The sequence below is a fragment of the Vanessa tameamea genome, chromosome 16 (genome assembly GCF_037043105.1).
Source record: "Vanessa tameamea isolate UH-Manoa-2023 chromosome 16, ilVanTame1 primary haplotype, whole genome shotgun sequence".
NCBI classification, from domain to species: Eukaryota; Metazoa; Arthropoda; class Insecta; order Lepidoptera; family Nymphalidae; genus Vanessa; species Vanessa tameamea.
In genome coordinates, this window is record NC_087324.1 from 6,509,613 (window position 1) to 6,531,571 (window position 21,959).

Here is a 21,959-nt window from a genome sequence, read left to right on the forward strand (position 1 = left end):
AATTCGATTGCAAAATTTGACCCTTAATAGTAACAGATAATTAAAAAATTGTAATAACCTCAGTGTCATAACAAGTCACAAACAAGTTTGTGACTTGTTTTTTCAGAATTTTATCCAAGTAAAATCTATTTAGTCACAATGGCGTATTGAAATCACTGATACTTAATGTATTCCTAGATTTCCTCGGCAGTCAAATATTTGTATTAGACAAAGTATTATATTGAAGTTTACATAATTAGTATTTAACAGAATGTGACATAATTTGAGATAATGAAAAATTTTGTTACTAATATAAAATAAAATTACAATAAAATTTTAAAGTAGTAAAGTTTGAGAATTTGCATATATTTTTGAATGCACAGTTGTTGTTGTTGTAAGTTGAAGTTCTCGTTTTATTGTTTTCCGTTTCAGTTAGTGATCAGATTACAATAAAATTGATAAACCGTGAGAAGTCGGTATACGTTTTAAGTTATTGGTAGGTGAATGCCACCTAGCAAGCACAAAAAGCAGCTTGGTGCTAGCAGTGTTCTGGCGATCTTCTCCTCAAAAAATATTTTAAGGGACCTTTTGGGGCGCATTACCCATTGGTAAGTGGTTCAAGTATGAGACCATTGTCTCATACTTGAACATTATCGACGAGGCGCCCGGGTTTTTTGGACCTCGTGCAGTCTGGGTTAAGACAGGCCAATGTGCCACCATGTGATGGTAAGAATTCCTCATTGCCCATAAACATTGGGCTGAATGCGCCACCATCATTGGTAACTATCTTATTTATTGATGAATGATGATGATTTCTTATGAATTAAAGCTTCTTAAAACCTATAACTTTCATAAGGTATTTTGAGACAGTAGAGATCGCCTTTGTTTTTTAGATTTTATTAAACTTGAGCGGTAATATTTTGTCAGGATATATCAAATCTAAACCAATATACATAAAACTTGTGTCATGTGTTACATGGAGCGCGTTCCGGGGAAGGTATAATAAGTATTTAATATGATTGATAATGCAGCCGCTCTTTGCAATTTCAAACTGCTAAATAATTATATATTTTGTATAAAGGTTAAATTTTAAGTTTACGTCAGTTAGACTATAGGTTAGTGATTGATTATTGAAAAATTATTTAACCTAACAAGGAATTTAATCCGACGCTCGTAGATTATTATTAGTCTCGAACAAATTTAACTGTTACAGTCTATAAAAAATATGTATATATAAAAAGAAGCATTTTACTTTAATTTTTTTCCTTCAAAATTTTACTTCTTTTACATTATTATTATTATCAGTTAGTACAATAATTGAGTTCTGTATTATTAAGTGTGTTTTTATATTATATCATCTAAGTATACTCTATACTTGCATACATATAATAAAATCGGAGTGTGTTTGTAATATTAAAATAACCACTTTTTACTAAATGCATTTGTATACACGTTACGTTTACACGGTACATATGCCAAAATAACATTTTTTTGTCTGTTTGTTTGTTCCGGCTAAACTCTGAAACGGCTGGACCGATTCTGACGGGACTTTCACTGGCAGATAGCTGATGTAATAAGGAGTAACTGCTTTTATTTTAAGAATTCTATATAAAATAATAATAAAGTCTCGCTGCAATGTCCAAATACTGTCCAGTGCCTCACACAGCCCTCGCGCAAGCCATCACTCCGCCGCGCCGTCACGTCAGGTGTCTCCTACCAACGACTTAATATCACAAAAGCTGCCTAATACAGATTTAATAAGTTATATTAAAATCTGCGAACTGAACAATAACTTTTTTGTTAAATTCAAATGCGCACGAAGTCGCAGGCATAGCTAGTAATATATAATATACATAGAAGAGGCTAAGGCCTCATTACTGTGCTGACTTCAACTGTACTGGCTACTGTACTTACTTTTACTTAGTTTTTTTTTATTAATTTTAATTACGTTAAATATTTTATTTTTATTGCATTTAATTGTGTTACGTTTTAAATATATGACAAAATACAAATCACGAAAAGTTGAAATTAAACAATAAATTACGATATTAAATTTAAAATAGAACGAAATTGCACAAAATGATTGGTTCATTTGTTTTATTTTTTTATGAAAAATGATGACATATTTACGTCACATGAAATCGTAATAATGACGGTATTCCACTGATAACAATTTAAAAATGATATAAAGAATTCAGTTGAAACTAAGCGAGTTGTTATTTCTCGCAGTGTCCAACACGCACTATAAAACTGACCGAGAGTCCAACCTAACGCATTTTATATTGTGTCATTGACGACAGTAGACGACTTCAATTTTATCTGTTTGTATTTACAATAATTTTATGAATTGTTCAGTGATGGCTCCAATCAATGTTGACAATGTGAACGGGACCAAGGTCGAATCTCCCGCTAAAAAGGCTTTGCCTGAAGTGGAAACTGATACCAATGGAAACGAACACAAAAGGTTTGCTGTTATTCATAATTTTTGCATAAATAATAAAACATATATTGGTTTATTTGACAGAAATCAGCAGTAAACTGATATAATAATTATGTTTATATAATTGAAAACGATTAGATAAAGACCGTATGTGATACAAGTGCCAGCAAGTCGAGAATCAACTAGGGTTAATTGGGAATATTTTTATATAACATTCCTCAGATTGATATGTATGCTGGATTCATAGTTTTCTGAGTTTCTGATGTTATTTTGCTAACTATTATCACAAATTTATCTATTATTATCCTGTTATATGGTTATTTAACAACGAAACCTGTTATCGTTTCTGAGATACGGCAGTAATGAATCAACTTGTACGATCCAGTTGACGGACCAATGACATATAATGCATACTCGATATTCTTTAGCACATATTTGCTGTTTACTTTTATTACCTCCGCGGTCCGCCAAACCTTGGGAACTTGTTTAAAGTCATTACACAGCGTTCAAACTTTTTTGTATTTTTTTGAATACGTTATATTTTAATAATATAAATATTACATTTAAGTTTACAATAGCATATTAATAATATTAATAATTGGATACTAAAAATATAAGATACAATACAAAGAAAAAATAGCCCCATAAGAAATTTATATATTTCATTACTTTTACCATGAAATTAAGAAATATATTTAAGACATCCACCAACTATGTAAATAATTAATTGCCTTTACTTTATTTTATTATTTATGATTAATGGACTCATAAAATTAATAATTATATTGGAATTTAGGTAAAGTAAAACAATATTTATTACAATAATTAAATTTATTCTTCGTTAGACGGGAAATCCTAAAAAGTTTTTGAACGAAATTGAGCGATCTATTATTCTCGTGGATATTAAGGAATGTTGTTATTACATCATCATTATTTTTACTGAGTCTTTATAATAACTGACAAGTCTAAACTAAACTAACAAAAAAATTAATTTTATAAATTCAACCTAGAGTTATGTTGCTTTAGTAGTTTTTTTAAATATAAATATATACATATATATAAGATTACACTATAAAGTGTAAACGAAAAGTATTCTGAATTAATTGTTGCAGATATTTTTCGAATCAAATAACAGATGTCATTGTTATATTTTAAAATTAAGATGACTGAATCTCAAAAATACTTGTTCAAGATTAAAATCCACGCGGATTGTGGGTTTCATCGTTGAAATATAAAAAAAACTAAGAATATATTTTGTTTATAAAATACCTACAACTTAAAGATTAAACTTATGATTATGATAATTGCAGGAAATAATGCAGTATCTGACCTTTAATTTTTTTTGCAGATACTCGTATGAAATGTTGGTAGAGACCGCAAACTTCCTTCTATCTAAAACTCCTGTGAGACCTAAAATAGGTGTTATTTGCGGATCTGGGCTCGGTTCGTATTGGAACGAGGGTATATATTGCTTAGAATTACATATACGCATCATCGCTTCTTAAAATAATGATTGCTTGTATTATTAATGAGTACTTTCATCGGATTATTATCTATTTCATACGAATACATCGGCGCAGTGAATCGTATGAATAAATAAATTTGTCTAAAACAATTGTAAAATATTCTTGATATGATCAAATTAATGTTTAAGTAAATTATTTAAGCCCACTTAAAGAACCTGTTCTTAATAAAAATGGTTTAAAGAGACAGGTACCAGAAAAACTAGCTTCATCAATAATATTTAAGAAATGCTTATTATTTGGAATCATAAAAAAACATTTAATTCTAATTATGTTATTTTGTTTCTAATATACGATTATTTATATGTACAGGATCTTTAGCTGAAACTATAACGGAAGCACAGTGTATTCCTTATGAGGAAATACCGAATTTCCCCGTGAGCACGGTAGAGGGACACTACGGAAAGTTGGTGTTCGGCCGTCTCGGTGATATACCAGTAGTTGCCATGCAGGGTCGCTTCCACTATTTCGAAGGCTATCCACTTTGGAAGGTGAGAGATATTAATATGTATGGGATAGATAAACTATGTTATCAAAAATCATTATAAGTGTACATTTTTAGTACAAAATGCGTTATCAGTAGTGATCGATTACTTGTAATAGTTTCTATTAGGAAACGTAACGAAATTGAACTGTTGAAACAAATAACTTGCAACTTGCATAAATATTAATTTTAATATTTTAAGTAGTATTATATTATATTAATAATATATATATACATATATATATATATGCTAATTATGGTAATAAATCATTGAAATATCTAGAAACGCTCTAGAACTTCGTTAAGTCTCAATGTCAGGTGTAACGAGGCATAGGTCCGTGAAAGACTTAACGACCTACAAACGTATGGTTTTAACTATGGTTATGGAATTTAAAAAAAGTAGATATATTCGTAGAAAGATCTGGATTGACTGATGCAAGGGTCTCGACTAAAGAACTGACCCTCCCCGGTCAAAATGTTATCATAAACCTCCTATAGTGAATTAATGACGCGTTAGATAACGGACTCGTATCTACGCTCGTTATAAAAACAATTCAATAAATAAATATGTAATAATTACACATTGAGGTGATTCAAAATAATCTTTAGATTACCTCATGCGGTTCTTAAGACTCAGTGAATTTTACGTATGCATTTGATTAACAAAATATTATATCAAAATGTTTAGGAATTACTGACAAAAGAAATTATTCATCGGAGTTGTATAATATCTTATTTTCATCTTCTATTTTCTATTGTCAAGAACTGACTTTTAATAAATAAATGGAGTAATTATAGTAATCTAGATCTAGGTTAATATTAGATTAAATTAATATTAAAAATAATTTAAATCTTAATATTTTAAGAAAGCTTTAGTTAATTAGATCTGTGGAGTCGGATTAAAAATTACCAGTACTTTCCAAATTCACTAATAAATGTAAAAAAAATAACAAATGGCTACATTAAAACTAGTACGTCTCTATATTTAATATTAAATGATTTTTTTTTCTATATAATAATTGTTTTAAATGAAAATACGTGAGATTAAAATATTGACGACCTCCGTGGTCGAGTAGTGTGTACATCGGTTTTCATGGGTACGCCACTCCGAGGTCCCGGGTTCGATTCCCGGCCGAGTCGATATAGAAAAAAGTTCATTAGTTTTCTATGTTGCCTTGTGTCTGGGTGTTTGTGGTACCGTCGTTACTTCTGATTTCCATAACACAAGTGCTTTAGCTACTTAAATTGGGATCAGAGTAATGGATGTGATGTTGTCCAATATGTATTTATTTATTAAATTAATTTATGAAGTACAAAAAAAAATTAGAAAATAAGTGTTTACATTATTAAAACTTATTTGCGCAGATTTTGAACGTTGAACGTTGTAATTCCGTGCTGTTGTCGCAAATACTGAACCTTCCTTACTGTAAGAATATCAAATTGATGGGTACCTAATCAAAATTAAAATACCGATTTGTAACCAATAAATATTGGGCTGCTAAAAAATATTTGCCTATTTATTGCTAATTATCACATTCTAAATAAATATATTATTACGTACATAGTATTTTTGGAAAATTACACGTTCGATAAAAATACTATCTAATGGTAAACTATTCTGTAATGAGGTTTTTTTTGTTTTTGTTAATGTTTATTTTTTTGGAATTAATAAATGCTTACACTAAGTTGTTTGTCAAGCGATAGCTTTATCTGTTAGTGTAGAGCAAATGTCATATCAAGAAGGGTTGTCGACATATTGTAAAAATTTACTTAACTTACTATATTAAATATACTTTGTAGGACAGACTGTTTTAACAAAATATTATTTGACATAACCATATAGTTAGACTTTGTAGGACATTTTACAAATTAATAGATCGACTTAAAATTCTTTGCATTTCTTTGGGGCTGGTGAAAAATAAACAATATTTTTTTAATTTTAATACTCTTACAGATTTACATTCTAGGATTTAATTATAATAATAACTTATAAAATAATTGAATATTTATGATATTTGATAACCTCGTATTGGCAAACTTTCGTGACACTGATATTGTACGTTGTAATTGTAGAAATTGTTAATCATTCCGCAAATTGCATCAGCTCAACTACGCATAAAAATAGTTTTCCTTTAGATCATAATATGCAATAATTTTATCTTCTATAAATACATTATAACTTTTTTAATTGAGCAAATATTAACTAACAAAAAAAATTACAACTGTATGTATACGATGGGACGCAAATTTGACAGGATCGGAACAGTTCAGGTTCAGAACCAATGGCTTTACGTACTTTCCGAGGCACGGGTTTGTTTTTTGTCAGAAAACCCATTAAATTTTAAACCCAGCACTTCGGGATCTTCGGTCTTCTATCTAGACGGGAGACCAACGGAGCAGTTAATATTACAAGGATCATAAATTGTCACATCCAAGTATAATTGCGTGTCGTTTCCGGCAGAATACAATAAAGTGGCTAGTTCTAGGACTGTCCACTGTCCAGACTTCTCAAGTACAATTCATTTGGAGATATTTCTTTGCTAAGCGGCTATTAGGATCATGCAGCATTTATTTAAATTTTTAGGATTAGGATATACGGATAAAAACAATTTATAGATTAAAACAAAAACTTCAATAATCGTTTAGATAAGGAATCCTAACTGTCTTTCACCTTTAATAGGTACGCAATTTACAAATATATATATATATATATATTCGTTAAAAAACAATTAAAAATTAAATTTGATTTATTTTTAGTGCTGTTTACCGGTACGAGTCATGAAGCTTCTTGGAGTGCAGACGTTGATTGCTACGAACGCGGCAGGAGGTCTTAATCCTAACTACAAGATCGGAGATCTAATGATTGTAAAAGATCATATCAACATGATGGGTTTCGCTGGAAACAACCCACTGCATGGTCCGAACGATGAAAGATTTGGACCAAGATTCCCTCCAATGAACAAAGCATACAGATTCGAGTACAGAAAAATTGCTAAAGAGGTAAATTTTGTACTTTCTTTTTTTTATAAATGAATAAAAAAGCTACACGCCTTTTTATAAATTTTAAAATGCCTGACGGTTTTAGGCTAGGCACTGTATGTCAATACAGTTAGATCTATACGGATGAATTTTTTAATTAAATTTAAAATGAGAGATGGTATGGAACTCTGTCATTTTTGAAAGTTGAAAATATACAATTTGGTAGGCTTCTACTTATAAGCAAAAAATATGTGTTTTTTTTAAATTTAACAGCTGCGAGGGTATAACTATAAGATAATTCTTTATTGATTTTATAAATATATAAAATAATAATAAGGCGGTGGTAGTCACTTTCCACTTTGCCACCTCTAACATAAAATATATATATATATGAAAATTAATCTTTGGCCGACGCAGGGCAGTAAAAAACTCCAATATTTGAGAAAATTCAGCGGGTTTCTGAATAATGATACCCATTGGGTACACGGCTAACCTAATAAAATAATAGGTATATTGTAAGAATTGCTAAAGAATAAAACTGCATATTTTGTCTCTTGAATATTTTCCGTTTCGACTATCTCTACCAGGATATGTTTTTGTTCGTTTGCATAAGGCAAAAGATCAGTGTATTATAAACAGATAAACGCTTCCATTGTTAATAGTGATTCTTCCGAGTTTGAAAGGTTATCGGTTGGGGTTACACGCTACAAATGTTAGTCAGAAACGTCATTGAAATTCATTCTAATCAATTTAATCTATAAGTTATTGTAAAATAATAATTATTTATTTTTGTATGATAGAATAAATTTTTAGTTTCCTTAGTAAATAACTTCAATATTTATGAACATTTTATATGAATAAAACAATTTATATACGAGTTCATACATTAATTATAAATATAAGAAACGTTACTATGTAGTTGTCTATTTAAAACTAAAACCTACTTGTTAATCGTATTTAATGCTATTCAAACTTTCTTTCAGGTGGCAAAAGAACTAAATATAGAGAACATTGTAAAGGAGGGTGTGTATACTTGCCTAGGCGGTCCTAACTTTGAAACTGTAGCTGAATTAAATATGTTGAAAATGGTTGGAGTTGATGCTGTAGGCATGTCCACGGTGCACGAGGCAAGTATCAATTATATAAAAAAGTATATTAAATAATCTAAATATTTAATTAAACTAATCTATTAAACATATTACGAGCATAACATATAAAAATGTTTATTTTTTAGGTAATAACGGCTAGACATTGCGACATGAACGTGTTCGGTTTGTCCTTGATTACGAATGAATGCGTAACGAGCTATGATCAAGACGCAGAAGCTAATCACGAAGAAGTACTTGACGTAGGACGCATGCGACAGGAAATACTCCGCAAATATGTAACGACATTAGTCGATAGATTTTCAAAGGTCATGAAAGCTCACAACCCTTGAAACTGGACATATTATAGACTGGTATTTCAGCACCGAAAAAAATAAACGTTTAAAACTGTTTTCAGCAAAAACGAACCATATTCTCTGTTTAAAAAAATATACTTCAAATGGTAGAGCATGAATATAAAAAAAATGTTGTTATCCTTTGTATCATGAGGCCTCTGTGAGGATCTGATTATGTACATATCGAAACACCCGATTATTATGAAACTTTAATACGCAGACAGCTCAGTATATCCTGATCCAGTGTCAATATCACGCATTTTAGTATGGTTTCTAGAAGAGTAACTCCGTTTTTTTGTATGAATACAGCAATAGAATGAAACGAAAATTAAAAAAATTGCTTTTGTATAATTTATACTTTATTAAGGCGCGATCAAAAGATCGGATGGTTCGGTGGCGAAAATCTTTTAGACTAGTTAAAATACTTCTTTTTTGTTTCTACGAATTCAGCAGCAACTCTATCCTTTGAATAACATTTTTTTAATGATCAGCTTGTTATAGTTTTATTATTAATTCTTAAGCATAGATCGATTCACTCAAGAAGGCACGTCTTTCCACGTTAAATTATTATTTGCTGTTAACTTTATTTTTTTTAATTTAACGTATAGAGGCAAACCTTCGTGAGTGAATATATCTATATTTAGTTTTAATTAGCGTTGATTTATTATTTTTGAAACTAGGATTATTGCTCTACACTGAAATGTATATTTTCATCACGTAATATACGTCGTGTAACCTAATCGTGTATTAGGTTTCGAACAAGGAAGGTAAAACACTGGACTATCGTACCCATTAAGTTTAATATGAGATCTTTTTGGTATCTCGATTGTAATCTAAATAAATAAATGTTCTATATTAGATAGCCTTTCAAAGATTTATTATGTATTTATATAATTAAGGAGGTTCTAGTTAAGTATTATATATTATTGTCATACAAAAATATGTCATACTGATATTTGTACTTTTAACTTGTTAATAAATTATTGCTTTGCACCAATGAAATGTTTGTCTTTTGTATTAATTTTCCAATTTAACATTATTATTATCTATCATAGATGTATACTGTAAGTTTACTTGGTGGTAAGGCTTTGTGAAAGCCCGTTTGGGCAGGTACCACCCACTCATCAGATATTCTACCGACAAATAACAGTACTCTGTATTGTTGTGTTCCGGTTAGAAAGCTGAGTGAGTCAGTGTAATCACAGGCACAAGGGACATAACATCTTAGTTCCCAAGGTTGGGGGCGCAGAGATGATGTAAGGAATGGTTAATATTTCTTACAGCGCCTTTGTCTATGGGCGGTGTTGACCACTTACCATCAGGTGGCCCATATGCTCGTCGGCCAACCAATGCCGTAAAAAAGTATATTTACTTCCGAAGAGTGCATTCCACCGATCAATCTGAAATTTGGTATAATTTGAACAAGGCGCAAACGCCATTTCGAGTATGAAAACCGAAGGATTTTCTGTGCCTTAAGAATCTTTAAGAAGTCGAGATATATATATAGTGCCTATGGATAAATTAAGCGCATCTGTAATATTCTTCGGGAGTGTCAGCTGCAACATATTGCTTCGGTGTTGTTGTCACCCTACTCGCAGTGAAGTCGTCGCCATTTAGTTGTCTCTATTATTAAGTAGTTTCCCTTTTTCCATATTTTCTATTATTTTGTGAATAAAAAATGAATTTAATATTAATAATTATAGTACTGAAATAGTTGGAGAGGTTTCAAATTAAACAGGTTTTTGCAATTGTCAGATTAGGTTAACGTACTAAAATACATGTAAAGTACAGGTAGAAATCTTCTTGACTGACAAAATCTTTAGTATGATTGCTTTGGTAATCAATGTACTAGACATTGATTATCAAATCAATCAACTAATCAAAATAAACTTTAATCAAGTAGTAGGCTTTTACGAGCAGTTGGGAATCGTCATTTTACAGAACTATATTCAGTAAAGCTACCACCGGCTGACAATGTGAGGAGAATCCTCGAAGAAGAAGATACTCAGTGGTTACTTTTTTCCAATATATTTTGAGATACATCATGTTAATTAAATACAATTATAAATTTAATATATCCTGCCTGGAAGTAACAAGTATTAGCTCCACACTTTTTATCATCTATATAATCTTGTGTTGAATAATGTTTTATTTATTAACGTTTTTTTATAAATGATTTAAATGCATGAATCGACACATTTTATAGATTATATAAACGAATACCTTGCCCAAATAATTAAATAGTATTGACTTTTTTAAACTCAACAAAAGTTTCGTAACCATAAATGAAACGGCTTGAAGTATATGGATACTTCATCCGAAATAAATTTTTAAATTTATACGTACTAATGTATTTTGAAAGTATGATAACCGCTATTATTTTATGAATCGAAATAAATCCGGGGGCGATTTGAACTCCTAAAACACTCCCCTGCTGCAGTGGTGCTATTGTCAAATATATAGATTCCGCCTTATCAGAGATAGCACGTTAATGCCATTGACAATTACTGTTTATTATATAATTGGGCATATCCCAAATATTCAAGATATCAAGTATTTTTTCTGTTAATTTTTAAGTAATTTTCAGTTATTTATTATAAACAGTATTCATTTAAATTTTCTTCGATTAAGTGTTCGATACAAAAACCATTCTTGCCGGTAGAGCAAGCCCGTCTGGGTAAGATTCATCCATCATATATTAGAATATATGGTGATATTACTAAGGTGGTCTACCATCTAACAGAAAAACTTAGTGTTTTTGTGTTCCAGTTGAGGGTGAGTGAACCAGTGTCATATGGAATGCTAAATATTTCTTATAGCTACAATGTCTATGGGTGTTTCTAACAATTTCCGTAAAATTAAAGAGTTATTTATGTTACGACCTTATTATTTTGAAAGAAATTTAATTAGAGTGTATCATTTATTACAATTAATATTAAATTGCTTCATTGTCATCATCATTATCAGTCTTGCGTATCTTACGCTGAAATGTTAATTATTGTATACAGTCTGCGAAAAAAATATGAATTATTCTTGTTTGAAGTTTAGGATAATTAAAGCTCCAAATGAATAATTGAACAAACCTTTAATAAACACAATATTTATAAGATCTAATATTCTTTTTATTTTATTTTAATGACATCAATATTATTAATGTCTTTTAAATTGTGTTTTAATTTTTAAGTTGAAATATTTAAAATACATTTAATCTATTTTAATTTAATTATAAATAATTATTACTTAATATATTCAGAGTAAATTAATACTTTGAGAATAAGTGAGCACATTCTGCACATGCTGCATCTATATTGGGGTACTTGAATTGAAAACCATATTCTAATGTTCTTTTGGGAGTAACATGTTGGCCCTTAGTTAACATCATCGCTCTTTCCTTGTGTAGAAGAATATTAAGTACAAATTCCGGGACTGTGAAGAAAGCTGGCCGCGATAGTGCTTTAGCAAATGCCTGAAAAAAATTATTTTTATTTTTATAAAATCACAGCCTGTAAATATCTCTCTGCTGAGGCTCTACTTTTGAGGAGCTTTGTCCTTGCAGCTGCTGCTCCATTATAGATTAATGAAAACTATCATATATGTATTATATTTTCATCCAACAGATGCAGGTTTTTTAAAATTATTTTTCGTTCACAGTTGAGCACAAGATGAATAAAAACAAATTAAGCACATAAAGTTTCAGAGCTTCTTGCCTGGGTTTGAAACTGCAATATTGGAGTTCAAAAATTTACTTGTTCGTACATATGTACACTAGCGACCCGCCCCTGCTTCGCACGGGTGCAATGTTGATACTAAATATACTACAGAATGTCTTACAACGTTCACAGTTTGAGACATTAGACAAAACAAACCCTGAATGACCCTGCGTTTTAAATCTCTAATATCTTCGAAAACATTAATTTAAATTACATGGTGTAAAGGGCCATATTGATCTATGTTAAATGCACAATATATTTGAGGTACTTAATTGGATAAGAATTAATGCTTTATTACTTAAAATCGCTTCGAAAATAAGCCATTATTTCTAGTAAAAAGTCAAGGATAAAAAATGGTTATTGTGGGTTATCCCTAAGAGATAGACATATACTATTACAATTTTTTTGAAAAATTTTTTAAGGTTTACAATACTGTAGTACATTTTTTTGATCTATCTCATTCAGCCATCGTTTGCAATTTACAGACAGGACAGACAGCGGTAAGTGACTTTGTTTTATACTATGTAACGATTTAATAGTCCTTATACATGAAAAAAAAAAAATTAAATTTGATATAATAGAAACAGTAAATATATATGCCATAAAGAACTATTTGTAAATACTACTTTTGGGAAGTATTTTTTTTAATTTCATCATTATATAAAAAATGTGATTACCTTTGTAAAATCGACATTAGTAATAACTTGAGGGGCAACACCATTTAATATGCCTTTAACTTCTTGATTTTCTATTGCAAATTGAATTAGTCTGGTTAAATCCTCTATATGAATCCAGGGTAGGAATTGTTTACCAGATGCAATTGGGCCACCAAGGCCAAAAAAAAATGGCAGTATCATATTCTTAATCATACCACCTTCGCGACCTAACACCACTCCAGATCTGATAATTACCTGAAAATAAAAAGCAAATGCTTATATGTGATTTATATGACACTACTGGTATACTATATCTACAATACTATTCTATTAAATTGTTATCCGCATTAATTTATTAGTTGTCATTATATTTGTGTTAATTTTTGATGGTTGATTTATGTAGTTGATTAATGTTGTAAAATTTATTCACATCTACCAGGAAAAAGGCTAACAGGCACATTTTATATGACAGTGTGTATAATCCAGATGGATTTAGAGAAATGTCAGTCAAGTCAGTATGGACTGTAGATACTCAATGTTAATGTATGGTAAATGTGAAAATGTTCTCAATATAATTATAATATTTTTATCTGTCATTTCAGTTATAAAACTGACAGGTATTACATTGAATGAGTAACAAAACTTTAAGTAATTACACTTACAAGTCGGACAGGTGGATCTACATAAGCAGCTTTCTCCCATTCAACAAGGAGTTTTGAAAAGAAATCATTGCCTGTTGAAGGACTAGACTCATCATATTTATTAGTTTCAGATGGCTCATAGGCACCAACACCAGTTACCAAAACAAACACTTTGGGTTTATTTTTGCTCTTGTTTATTGCTGTGGCTAATGCTCTTGTTGTAAATACCCGTGAGTTCAGAACATTTTGTTTGAATCTGAAAGTGTAGACATTATTATTATTAATTCAAAAAAATATTTACAATTTATCTTAATCAAAAAAACACTGACCCAGGAGTCCATATTTTTGTAAAATCCATGAATTGCTGGCCAGCCAGATTTACTACAGCACAAGTATTTGATGGCAATCCAGATGCCTCCAATGATGTCCAAGATATATTATTGGCAGCAGGCATTCTGGATATATTGACAACATTGTAGTTACTGGCCCTTAAAAGTTTATTTGTACGAGTTCCCACAAATCCTGTACCACCACCTACAAAATTAAAGACGTTATAAACAAGTATTCGCATTATTCTCATATTTAACTAGATCTATGCAATCAATAATTTTGCTTGATATTGGTAATTTAAATTAAAAAATTGAATGTCTACAGGATTAAATATTATATGAATGTCATTACTTTTTATTTAAAATGTTTTGTTTTTTTTTTTGTAATACATTGTCCATTGATTTGGTTTGATATTCTCTGATACATGGCAAGGCAGCAACATTTTAGTAGTTATTTTAAACATTTTATGCTCTATATATATCTAATAACTCACCAATTAAAACTTTTTTCGCAGCCATTCTTTTAACAAGTTATGTAACTTTTTAGCCGTATTTTGATTTAGATACAAAATCTAGTTAACATTAAATCAGTTGTAGATATAACATTTATTTTAACTTATTATCTAAAGCATACTTTACGATTTAAATTATTTCTAAAGTTTTCATGAAAACGATTGTTTATAGTGAAACAGCTGATATTTTCTTTGACAAAATAACAAAAACAGATAAGTAGACAATTGACATGACTATACTGTCACTTGATACTTCACTTTAGTGTTTGGTATTTCTTATCACTAAGTTAGCGCAGGGAGATCAATTTGTTTTGTTATGATATTTCAACTATTAGCGATCTGTTAAAAAAATTTGAAAGCTATTTGAGAAATTACTTTTTTTTATTGTTTGGGGAAAAAGACGAAGTAGAGGGAGATAAAGAGAATCTATCACTAAAAGAAGGGGAAAGAAAAAATAATAATGAAAGTTTTAGTTTTTTTTATATCAATAAGTGATGACGGGGTATTCAGTTATAATTTGTAAATTTTCACCAAGTATTACAGTAGTGTGTGTGTGGTAACAGTTTTCATCCTAGTAGTTAAATAACAACTTAACCCATTTCACCAACACGAAATTTGTTTTTTCTTTTTTTAAATGATTATTCGGTAATTCTTTTTCTTGCGTTACCATTTATTTCAATTAAAGTATTTATCTATTTTTGCAATTTATAAAAAACCAAAAGACAAATAAAAAAAGTTTTTTTTTATCACAAAAAAGAACAGCCGAAATGGAAAAATTTATATATTTTTTTGTGGCTGTTATTTGTGCCAAAAAGGCACAGATTATTTCGCATAGAAATAATAATAACGAAGAGAACGCGAATAACAGCCATAAATTGAAGATAAATTGACAACTCAATGTTATGTCAAACATGACAATGTTGACAAATAAACAATACTATATTGACAAACTCGGTAGTGGTTATTTTAATTTTATAATAAACGTAAACGTGCATTTATAAATGAATAATTATGTAGAATAATACACACAATATATAAAAATAGAAAGTAAGATATAGCAAATGTTAGGAAATTACTTACAACAATAATTATATTATACAGGGTATAATTCTATTTTTAAAAACGATTATAATTAACACACTTAAAGGATCTTTGGTTTATCAAAATAATTTGATACAATACTGCGCATCATGATACCTTTATATGTTAATGATGGTGTTGCATATGTTTGGAATTCAAAAGGTATTTTTATTAAATAAGTTACAATTTTTTAAACAAGAAAAGTAAATTACTTAAATATTTTCTTTATACTTAGTACAAATATCAATGAAAGGTTGGTTGTTTTTTTAATACTTAATAAGGTATGAATGATCTTACAAGGTTTTTTTACATGCTTTTTAGACTGGCATACTCTTCGGTCAACTCACAGGATATGTGGTGCATTGATTGGTACCATTGTTTCATATCCTCGTCAAAATGAATTTCAAGGTAAGTGGTTGTGTTTGATGTAATAATTTAAAATATATCATACATAGAATAATAATTTTAATACATATCATACACAGATGTAATAATTTAAAACATATCATACATAGAATAATAATTTTAATACATACAGGAATTAATAGTTTTAATTCCTGATTCTGGTATGTTTCCTTATCCAATACAAGGTTTCTAGCTAGGTTTTGGAGGATATGGGTAGTGTTATTATTTGTATTATTGTGATTTAAAAAATATATACACAAATTATCAATAATACCCTTCATATAAATAAATAGTGAAGATTAAATATATATTGCAATCATAATAATGGTCATATTGGTTTATATTACAGGGTTACCAATGGCTTTAATGTCTGAGGAAGCAGCATTACTAGTTGAAAAAAGATTATGTGAGTTGATTGAACTGCCTAATATAAACGAAGAACTTTCAGAAGAAAAGAAACAAAAAATACAAGAAATGGATCAAAAGTATGGAATAAGTATTTATTAATTAACTTTATATTCTTTAATCAACTCAAGGAGCTGTTTATTTTGCATTGTGTTTTTAAACTATTAATTATAAAGATAAATATATCTTAATAATAAATAATAATTTATAATTCTAATTATAGAATAATAAATGAGCAATCAGAGGCATTGCAGAAAAAGAAAATAGAACAATTGTCACAAAAGATTGACATAATTGTCGCAGGAAAGAAGAAGAAAATGATGTCTAAAGGAATATTTGGTAAGAACACAGTTAATATTAACAATATGTATGTGTAATATACACATGTGAAATGAGTTATAATTTGTAATAATAAATTGTATTGCAGATATAAATATCGATAAAGACACATTATTGCAAGAAGAAATAAATAAATTATCCAAAGCAACTCCTGCTAATATATTAATTCATCTGCCTACAGAACATTTTATAAATACAGGTAATTTTTGTAACATATCGAAAATATTTCAAACACAATTTTTAGTGCTGGAAAATGTTCCATGTTGTAATTGTAAGAACTATAAGTCATTGTCAGTTAAACCATGAATTTGCCTCTAAGCATGGAGTCCAAGATGTTATGCCCCTTGCCCCAGTTCATCAGACATTGGTTAACGCATAAATTGATTGATGGTATCTACATAGTCAGGCCATAAGAATATTATAGAACTATGAATAAAATTGCCTTTTGTATCATCTCAATATTTATGTGATTATTGAAGTGGATATTTTGGCTATTTAATTTTTATTATGGTCTTTATTGTTGGATGAAATTATGTCTGCAATTTTAGGCATATGTTATTAAGCCTCTTAACAGCTTTTAACAATTTTATTGTTAAATGTTTTTTTAGAGAACATTAAATTGGAAATAGATGTTTTGAGACCCTGTATAATGTTTGGAGATGGAGCAATACGCTATACTATTTTCAAGGACTTATGGGAAAGAGGTTACTATATAACAAGTGGTTCAAAATTTGGTGCTGATTTTCTTGTATACCAAGGTATATTTTTATGAGTTTTAAATGTTTTTTGTCATTACCTATATAAGTGTATATTATTGATAATGTGTATTATTGGTAATCTTCTGTTAAATTTTAATTTGTGCTTAAACATATGATTATAAAAGATTGATTAATAAAAACATAAGTATATATTTTTATCAAAATTTCAGGTGATCCAGTAAGATTTCATGCAATGTATATGTTGAAATGTGTAAGTAATATTGCACAATGTTTTCGACCTGCAAACATAGTGACATTTGGAAGATTATCTGTGGCAGTCAATAAACTCGCACTGTATGGTTTTTGCAACAATTATGGAAAAATTGAATATCAAACAATACAATGGCATGATACTTTGAATGGATGACTTTGTTAACTTATGCTAGGCCAGTTACCACTTTTGTACCAGTTTCCTTTGAATTAAAAGTTTTTATTTTGCTTAATATGGTTTTTATTATTTTTTTATTAAAATATAGATTTTTTTAATTTCTTTTTTTTTTATTTATTATCATAAGAATTAATAACGTTAAGTGCTTAAATATATACCAATATGAATTAAAAATAGTACTGTATAAATCTTGACCGCGTGGAATGATAGCAAGAATGCTAGCAGCATTTCCCCGTTGAATCGCAATTCGATCCTCTGGGCTAAAAACTGGGCCCCCCTGTCATCATCATCATGATTTGTACAGTAGATGTTTTAATTTTTATTTGTATATAATTAAGAACTTAATGTAAATAATTGATCTGTTAATAAATATTGTACTTTTTCTTAAGAGGGGTTACAGCTACAAAGTGTCATTTACGCACAGAGGATATAACTACTTGTCATTTGCCTTCGTCTCAATCATACATTGTCAAATGTCAAGAATTACTTGACATTTTAAATAACTCTTTTTTGCTTTTGAGAAATCAGATATATTTTCTCTAAGAAAAAGTAATAAAGCTTAAATATTAATAAAATGGCTGATCCCGAATTAGATAAAATAAGACAGCAACGTTTAGCACAGCTACAGGCTCAACATGGGGTAAGTACCGCTATTGAGGTTATGCGCGTATTAAGTGTAGTAATGATACATTATTATTTTCTGTAATTGCGTGTCTTTTTCATAAAATGAGGACCAACATTTATTTATAAACTTTTTATAAATTCTGTTTCGTTTAAAAACTTCAAGAGTTACATTTCCAATTCCAAAATGTCATTTTTAAATTGTATACATATGATTTGTTTAATGACAATAATTTATACGTTAAGACAAATTAAATATTTTTGATATTAATTACAAAACATGTTGACGACAAATTGTCATTTGAGATGATTTTTTTGTTTAGGGTGGAGATCCTAATCAAGCCAAGGCTCAAGAAGAACGAATGCAGGCAATGGAAGAAGCCAAACATTCAATTCTCGCCCAAGCTTTAAGTCAAGATGCTCGAGCAAGATGTAAGTATACCCTTATCAAAATAATTTTACAATCAAATGAGCCTGTGTGTTCATAACAAGATCCAGCTCAATACGATGAAAGTCTCTAAGTCAAAACAAATCAAAGACTTCTTAATAATATTAATTATAATTATAGCACTTCTTAGTGTATTTTTATTATAAACATATTGAGTATGTAGCTTTCAATGGATAAGGAGATTTAAGTCCACTTGAAAAACATATTATTTTATAAAACTGTTGCTTAAGAATAAGTGTTAGTACAAAGAAAAAAAAAATCAACATTACTATTCTTAATAAATTATTATAATGATTTTTTTCACTTTACAGTAAACATAATCAAGTTAAGTAAACCAGAAAAAGCTGCAATGGTGGAAAATATGATCTGTAGAATGGCACAAATGGGACAAGTCAATACAAAAATATCAGAGAAAGAACTGATCCAACTGCTAGAGTCTTTGAACCAACAGATGCCTAGATCAAATAGCACTGTAAAGTTTGATAGAAGACGAGCAGCACTGGATTCTGATGATGATGATTTGTAGTACTCAATGAACACAAAACATCATTACACTTGTCCAACCATACAAGAACTGAAATAGAAATACACTGATACTAATATGATGTGAGCAGTTCGCAATGCTGCTTACAACTGATTGGACCTTTTTAAGAAGTGATACAAAAGCAATATTTAGACTATAAATTGCCTTTAATGTTATTAAAAACTGTATTCCAAACTGTTATTAAAAAGATACTTAAGATTTGTGTTACGAGTGCCTTTCTTGAAAATGAAATAAACTGCAATTTGAATTTGACTTTCTTTAAATTTCCATTTTTATAGACTAGATTTATTACGAAAGCTGTATATTATTTTATTGTTTGCTTACTGAAATTTTATGTTAACGGTTTGACCTTTAAGGTATGATATATGTATGTTGATGCAATGCAATAAGTTCAAACTAAATTTATAACCTAATAAAAGAGTTGTTATACTTATGATAAGTGTTATTTGCATGGCATTACTATGAAGTCAAAACTAAAATCAAATTCTTATTCTAACAAAACATCAAAATATTATGCTTTAATGTTTAAATTTTAATAATTATTATAGTTTAATTAATTTTAACAGTTTAAATTAACTATACTTGTATTAAAGGTAAAAAATTCGTAGAGTTATATTAATCATAGATCTTAGTTTTTATAATCTTTAGTTATTTATAATATACATTATAACATACATTTTGATGGCAAACTAACATTAAAACTTTCGCTTTCTCAACTTAATATACTTTTTTTATAAAAATTTGCTTACATAGGCTTTATAAATAAACTTTATATGAAATATGGTTATTATTATTTTACAAAATACAAACATTACAAGTTTTCATAGCTGACGTATATATATGATATTATTGTAACACGCCAGACAAGCATAGCATAGTTAAATTTAGCCAAATGTTCGATATTTTAGGCAATGAAGACGAATGTCCGATGAACTAGTGGATACGCCAAATTCCGAATAAAAATCGCATACTTCGTCCATCCCTAGCATCAGCATCCATGAGCAGCTCACCATGTTTATAGTTTGCTTATGGACGTAGTTACGTAATTCAAATTTTTCTCTCATTTACTGGACATGTTTCAGTTTTGTTTGAATTGGGATTTGTGGGACACCTAGAACCAGATCTCTAAGGCAAAGATATAGGGCAGATAGCGCCTGCCATCTATTTGCTAAAATAGGGGCGGCCATCTAGGATAGAGCAGAGAGAGTTTGTATAAAACGAATGTCGATTAAAAACGTATCATAAAATCATTTTCAAAAAAATATATTAATTACAAGATTCATTCATTTGGCGAAAATGCCATTTATAAATCCAAAAATAATATGTTACGCGTACTAAAGGGAAGATAATGATCTGGTGTTAATAAAAAAAAACAACTGTTGATACTTTTATTGATAAAGAAATATCAATTTGCAATGTACGTTATTGATTTAAGCCCCTGAGCTGTAGATTATACTTAGATAAATCTTTTGTATAATAATTACGTAATTAGTTATGGTTTCCTGACCGATTTTCGTCACGGTGGCCTCTCAGATCTCAGACAGATTTTCAGATTTGTATGCAAAAATAAGTGCTTATTCTTTATATACCTACTATTATATTCCATGGATATTACATCACGCTATACGTTGCTAAAGATTTTTGACTCCAACAAAAAAGAGAAGCAAGCCGAACATTAAAATAATCATATATTTATGGACAATTTAAAATAAAAAACTTGTTCTAAAAAATAATAGGTAATGATATCCTATATCTATTATGGTTAAGAATTTTATACTTCAATTATTGTATCACATATCAAAATTATATTTTGTCTTTATATAAAATAATTGCATTAACTGTGTCAAAGTAAGTCAAAATGTATTGCATGAGAAAGAGCTAATGAGTACATACATAAAGAATGATGAATTGTATCTGATATGGATAACTTTTTTCATCGCGTCCTAATTAAACAAAAACCATATAGGTAAAATACTTTTCTGTTACTTTGATTGTTTTGACCAAGTTGGTCTAAAAATCAGTTCATCCTCTTATATGCCCTCTTCTGTGTCCTCTTATATATATATATGTATATAGAATTTAAAACTTTTCTTAAACATGTTGTCACGACGACATTAGTTTCATCGATATATCATTTTTATTATAATCACAATCAAAAATCTTTGTAATATTAATTAATATCCCTTATAACACTATTAAAGATATCACACGTGTTATTTTAATTAATCGTTTGATACGAATTTTATCAAAGCCAAGATGTTTTATAAAGGTCTAATT

General features: G+C 29.2%; 5 protein-coding genes across 6 annotated transcripts in view; 4 read left to right on the forward strand and 1 right to left on the reverse strand.

The window, feature by feature from the left end:
• The window catches only part of LOC135193686 (vitelline membrane protein Vm26Ab-like), a 378,568-nt gene that overhangs the window by 151,069 nt on the left and 205,540 nt on the right, over nt 1-21,959 (forward strand). The gene's annotated exons all lie outside the window — the stretch shown is intronic.
• LOC113402924 (purine nucleoside phosphorylase) lies at nt 2,226-9,307 on the forward strand. Of its 2 annotated transcripts, none has more exons than XM_064217314.1 (6): nt 2,226-2,443; nt 3,768-3,880; nt 4,255-4,433; nt 7,184-7,426; nt 8,389-8,532; nt 8,640-9,307. In XM_064217314.1, the coding sequence occupies exons 1-6, from the start codon at nt 2,322-2,324 to the stop codon at nt 8,841-8,843; spliced, it is 1,005 nt and encodes a 334-aa protein (XP_064073384.1). In that variant the 5' UTR covers nt 2,226-2,321; the 3' UTR covers nt 8,844-9,307. The 2 variants fall into 2 exon arrangements, with proteins under 2 accessions (XP_064073384.1, XP_064073385.1); XM_064217315.1 differs by having other exon boundaries at nt 2,230-2,443; nt 3,768-3,862; nt 8,640-9,304.
• On the reverse strand, nt 11,915-14,919 carry LOC113402989 (epimerase family protein SDR39U1). Its single transcript, XM_026643392.2, has 5 exons — nt 14,677-14,919; nt 14,183-14,387; nt 13,875-14,109; nt 13,234-13,467; nt 11,915-12,312 (listed from the first exon to the last, which is right to left on the reverse strand). The coding sequence occupies exons 1-5, from the start codon at nt 14,699-14,701 to the stop codon at nt 12,106-12,108; spliced, it is 906 nt and encodes a 301-aa protein (XP_026499177.1). The 5' UTR covers nt 14,702-14,919; the 3' UTR covers nt 11,915-12,105.
• The window catches only part of Tsen34 (tRNA splicing endonuclease subunit 34), a 234,808-nt gene continuing 228,495 nt past the window's right edge, over nt 15,647-21,959 (forward strand). Inside the window, exons 1-7 of the mRNA XM_026643395.2 lie at nt 15,647-15,936; nt 16,096-16,182; nt 16,529-16,664; nt 16,808-16,923; nt 17,012-17,122; nt 17,532-17,681; nt 17,852-18,071. Of these exons, the coding sequence (XP_026499180.1) occupies nt 15,885-15,936; nt 16,096-16,182; nt 16,529-16,664; nt 16,808-16,923; nt 17,012-17,122; nt 17,532-17,681; nt 17,852-18,048 (849 nt within the window). The 5' untranslated portion in view covers nt 15,647-15,884 and the 3' untranslated portion in view covers nt 18,049-18,071. The remainder of the gene's footprint in view (nt 15,937-16,095; nt 16,183-16,528; nt 16,665-16,807; nt 16,924-17,011; nt 17,123-17,531; nt 17,682-17,851; nt 18,072-21,959) is intronic.
• LOC113403019 (programmed cell death protein 5) lies at nt 18,515-19,934 on the forward strand. The gene is made up of 3 exons (XM_064217368.1): nt 18,515-18,709; nt 19,014-19,122; nt 19,450-19,934. Exons 1-3 carry the CDS (start codon nt 18,644-18,646, stop codon nt 19,662-19,664), a joined length of 390 nt encoding a protein of 129 aa, XP_064073438.1. The 5' UTR covers nt 18,515-18,643; the 3' UTR covers nt 19,665-19,934.

Excerpts from the sequence above, each read along its gene's own strand:
- LOC113402924 (XM_064217314.1), top strand. The coding sequence starts at position 2,322 with ATGAATTGTTCAGTGATGGCTCCAATCAATGTTGACAATGTGAACGGG. Across the intron at positions 3,881-4,254 it reads CGGTTCGTATTGGAACGAGG|GATCTTTAGCTGAAACTATA; the intron begins GTATATATTGCT and ends TTATATGTACAG. Across the intron at positions 7,427-8,388 it reads ACAGAAAAATTGCTAAAGAG|GTGGCAAAAGAACTAAATAT; the intron begins GTAAATTTTGTA and ends ACTTTCTTTCAG.
- LOC113402989 (XM_026643392.2), bottom strand. The coding sequence starts at position 14,701 with ATGGCTGCGAAAAAAGTTTTAATTG. Across the intron at positions 14,110-14,182 it reads ACAAAAATATGGACTCCTGG|ATTCAAACAAAATGTTCTGA; the intron begins GTCAGTGTTTTT and ends CTACACTTTCAG. Across the intron at positions 12,313-13,233 it reads CTAATGTCGATTTTACAAAG|GCATTTGCTAAAGCACTATC; the intron begins GTAATCACATTT and ends AATTTTTTTCAG.
- LOC113403019 (XM_064217368.1), top strand. The coding sequence starts at position 18,644 with ATGGCTGATCCCGAATTAGATAAAATAAGACAGCAACGTTTAGCACAG. Across the intron at positions 18,710-19,013 it reads AGCTACAGGCTCAACATGGG|GGTGGAGATCCTAATCAAGC; the intron begins GTAAGTACCGCT and ends TTTTTTGTTTAG. Across the intron at positions 19,123-19,449 it reads TCAAGATGCTCGAGCAAGAT|TAAACATAATCAAGTTAAGT; the intron begins GTAAGTATACCC and ends TTCACTTTACAG.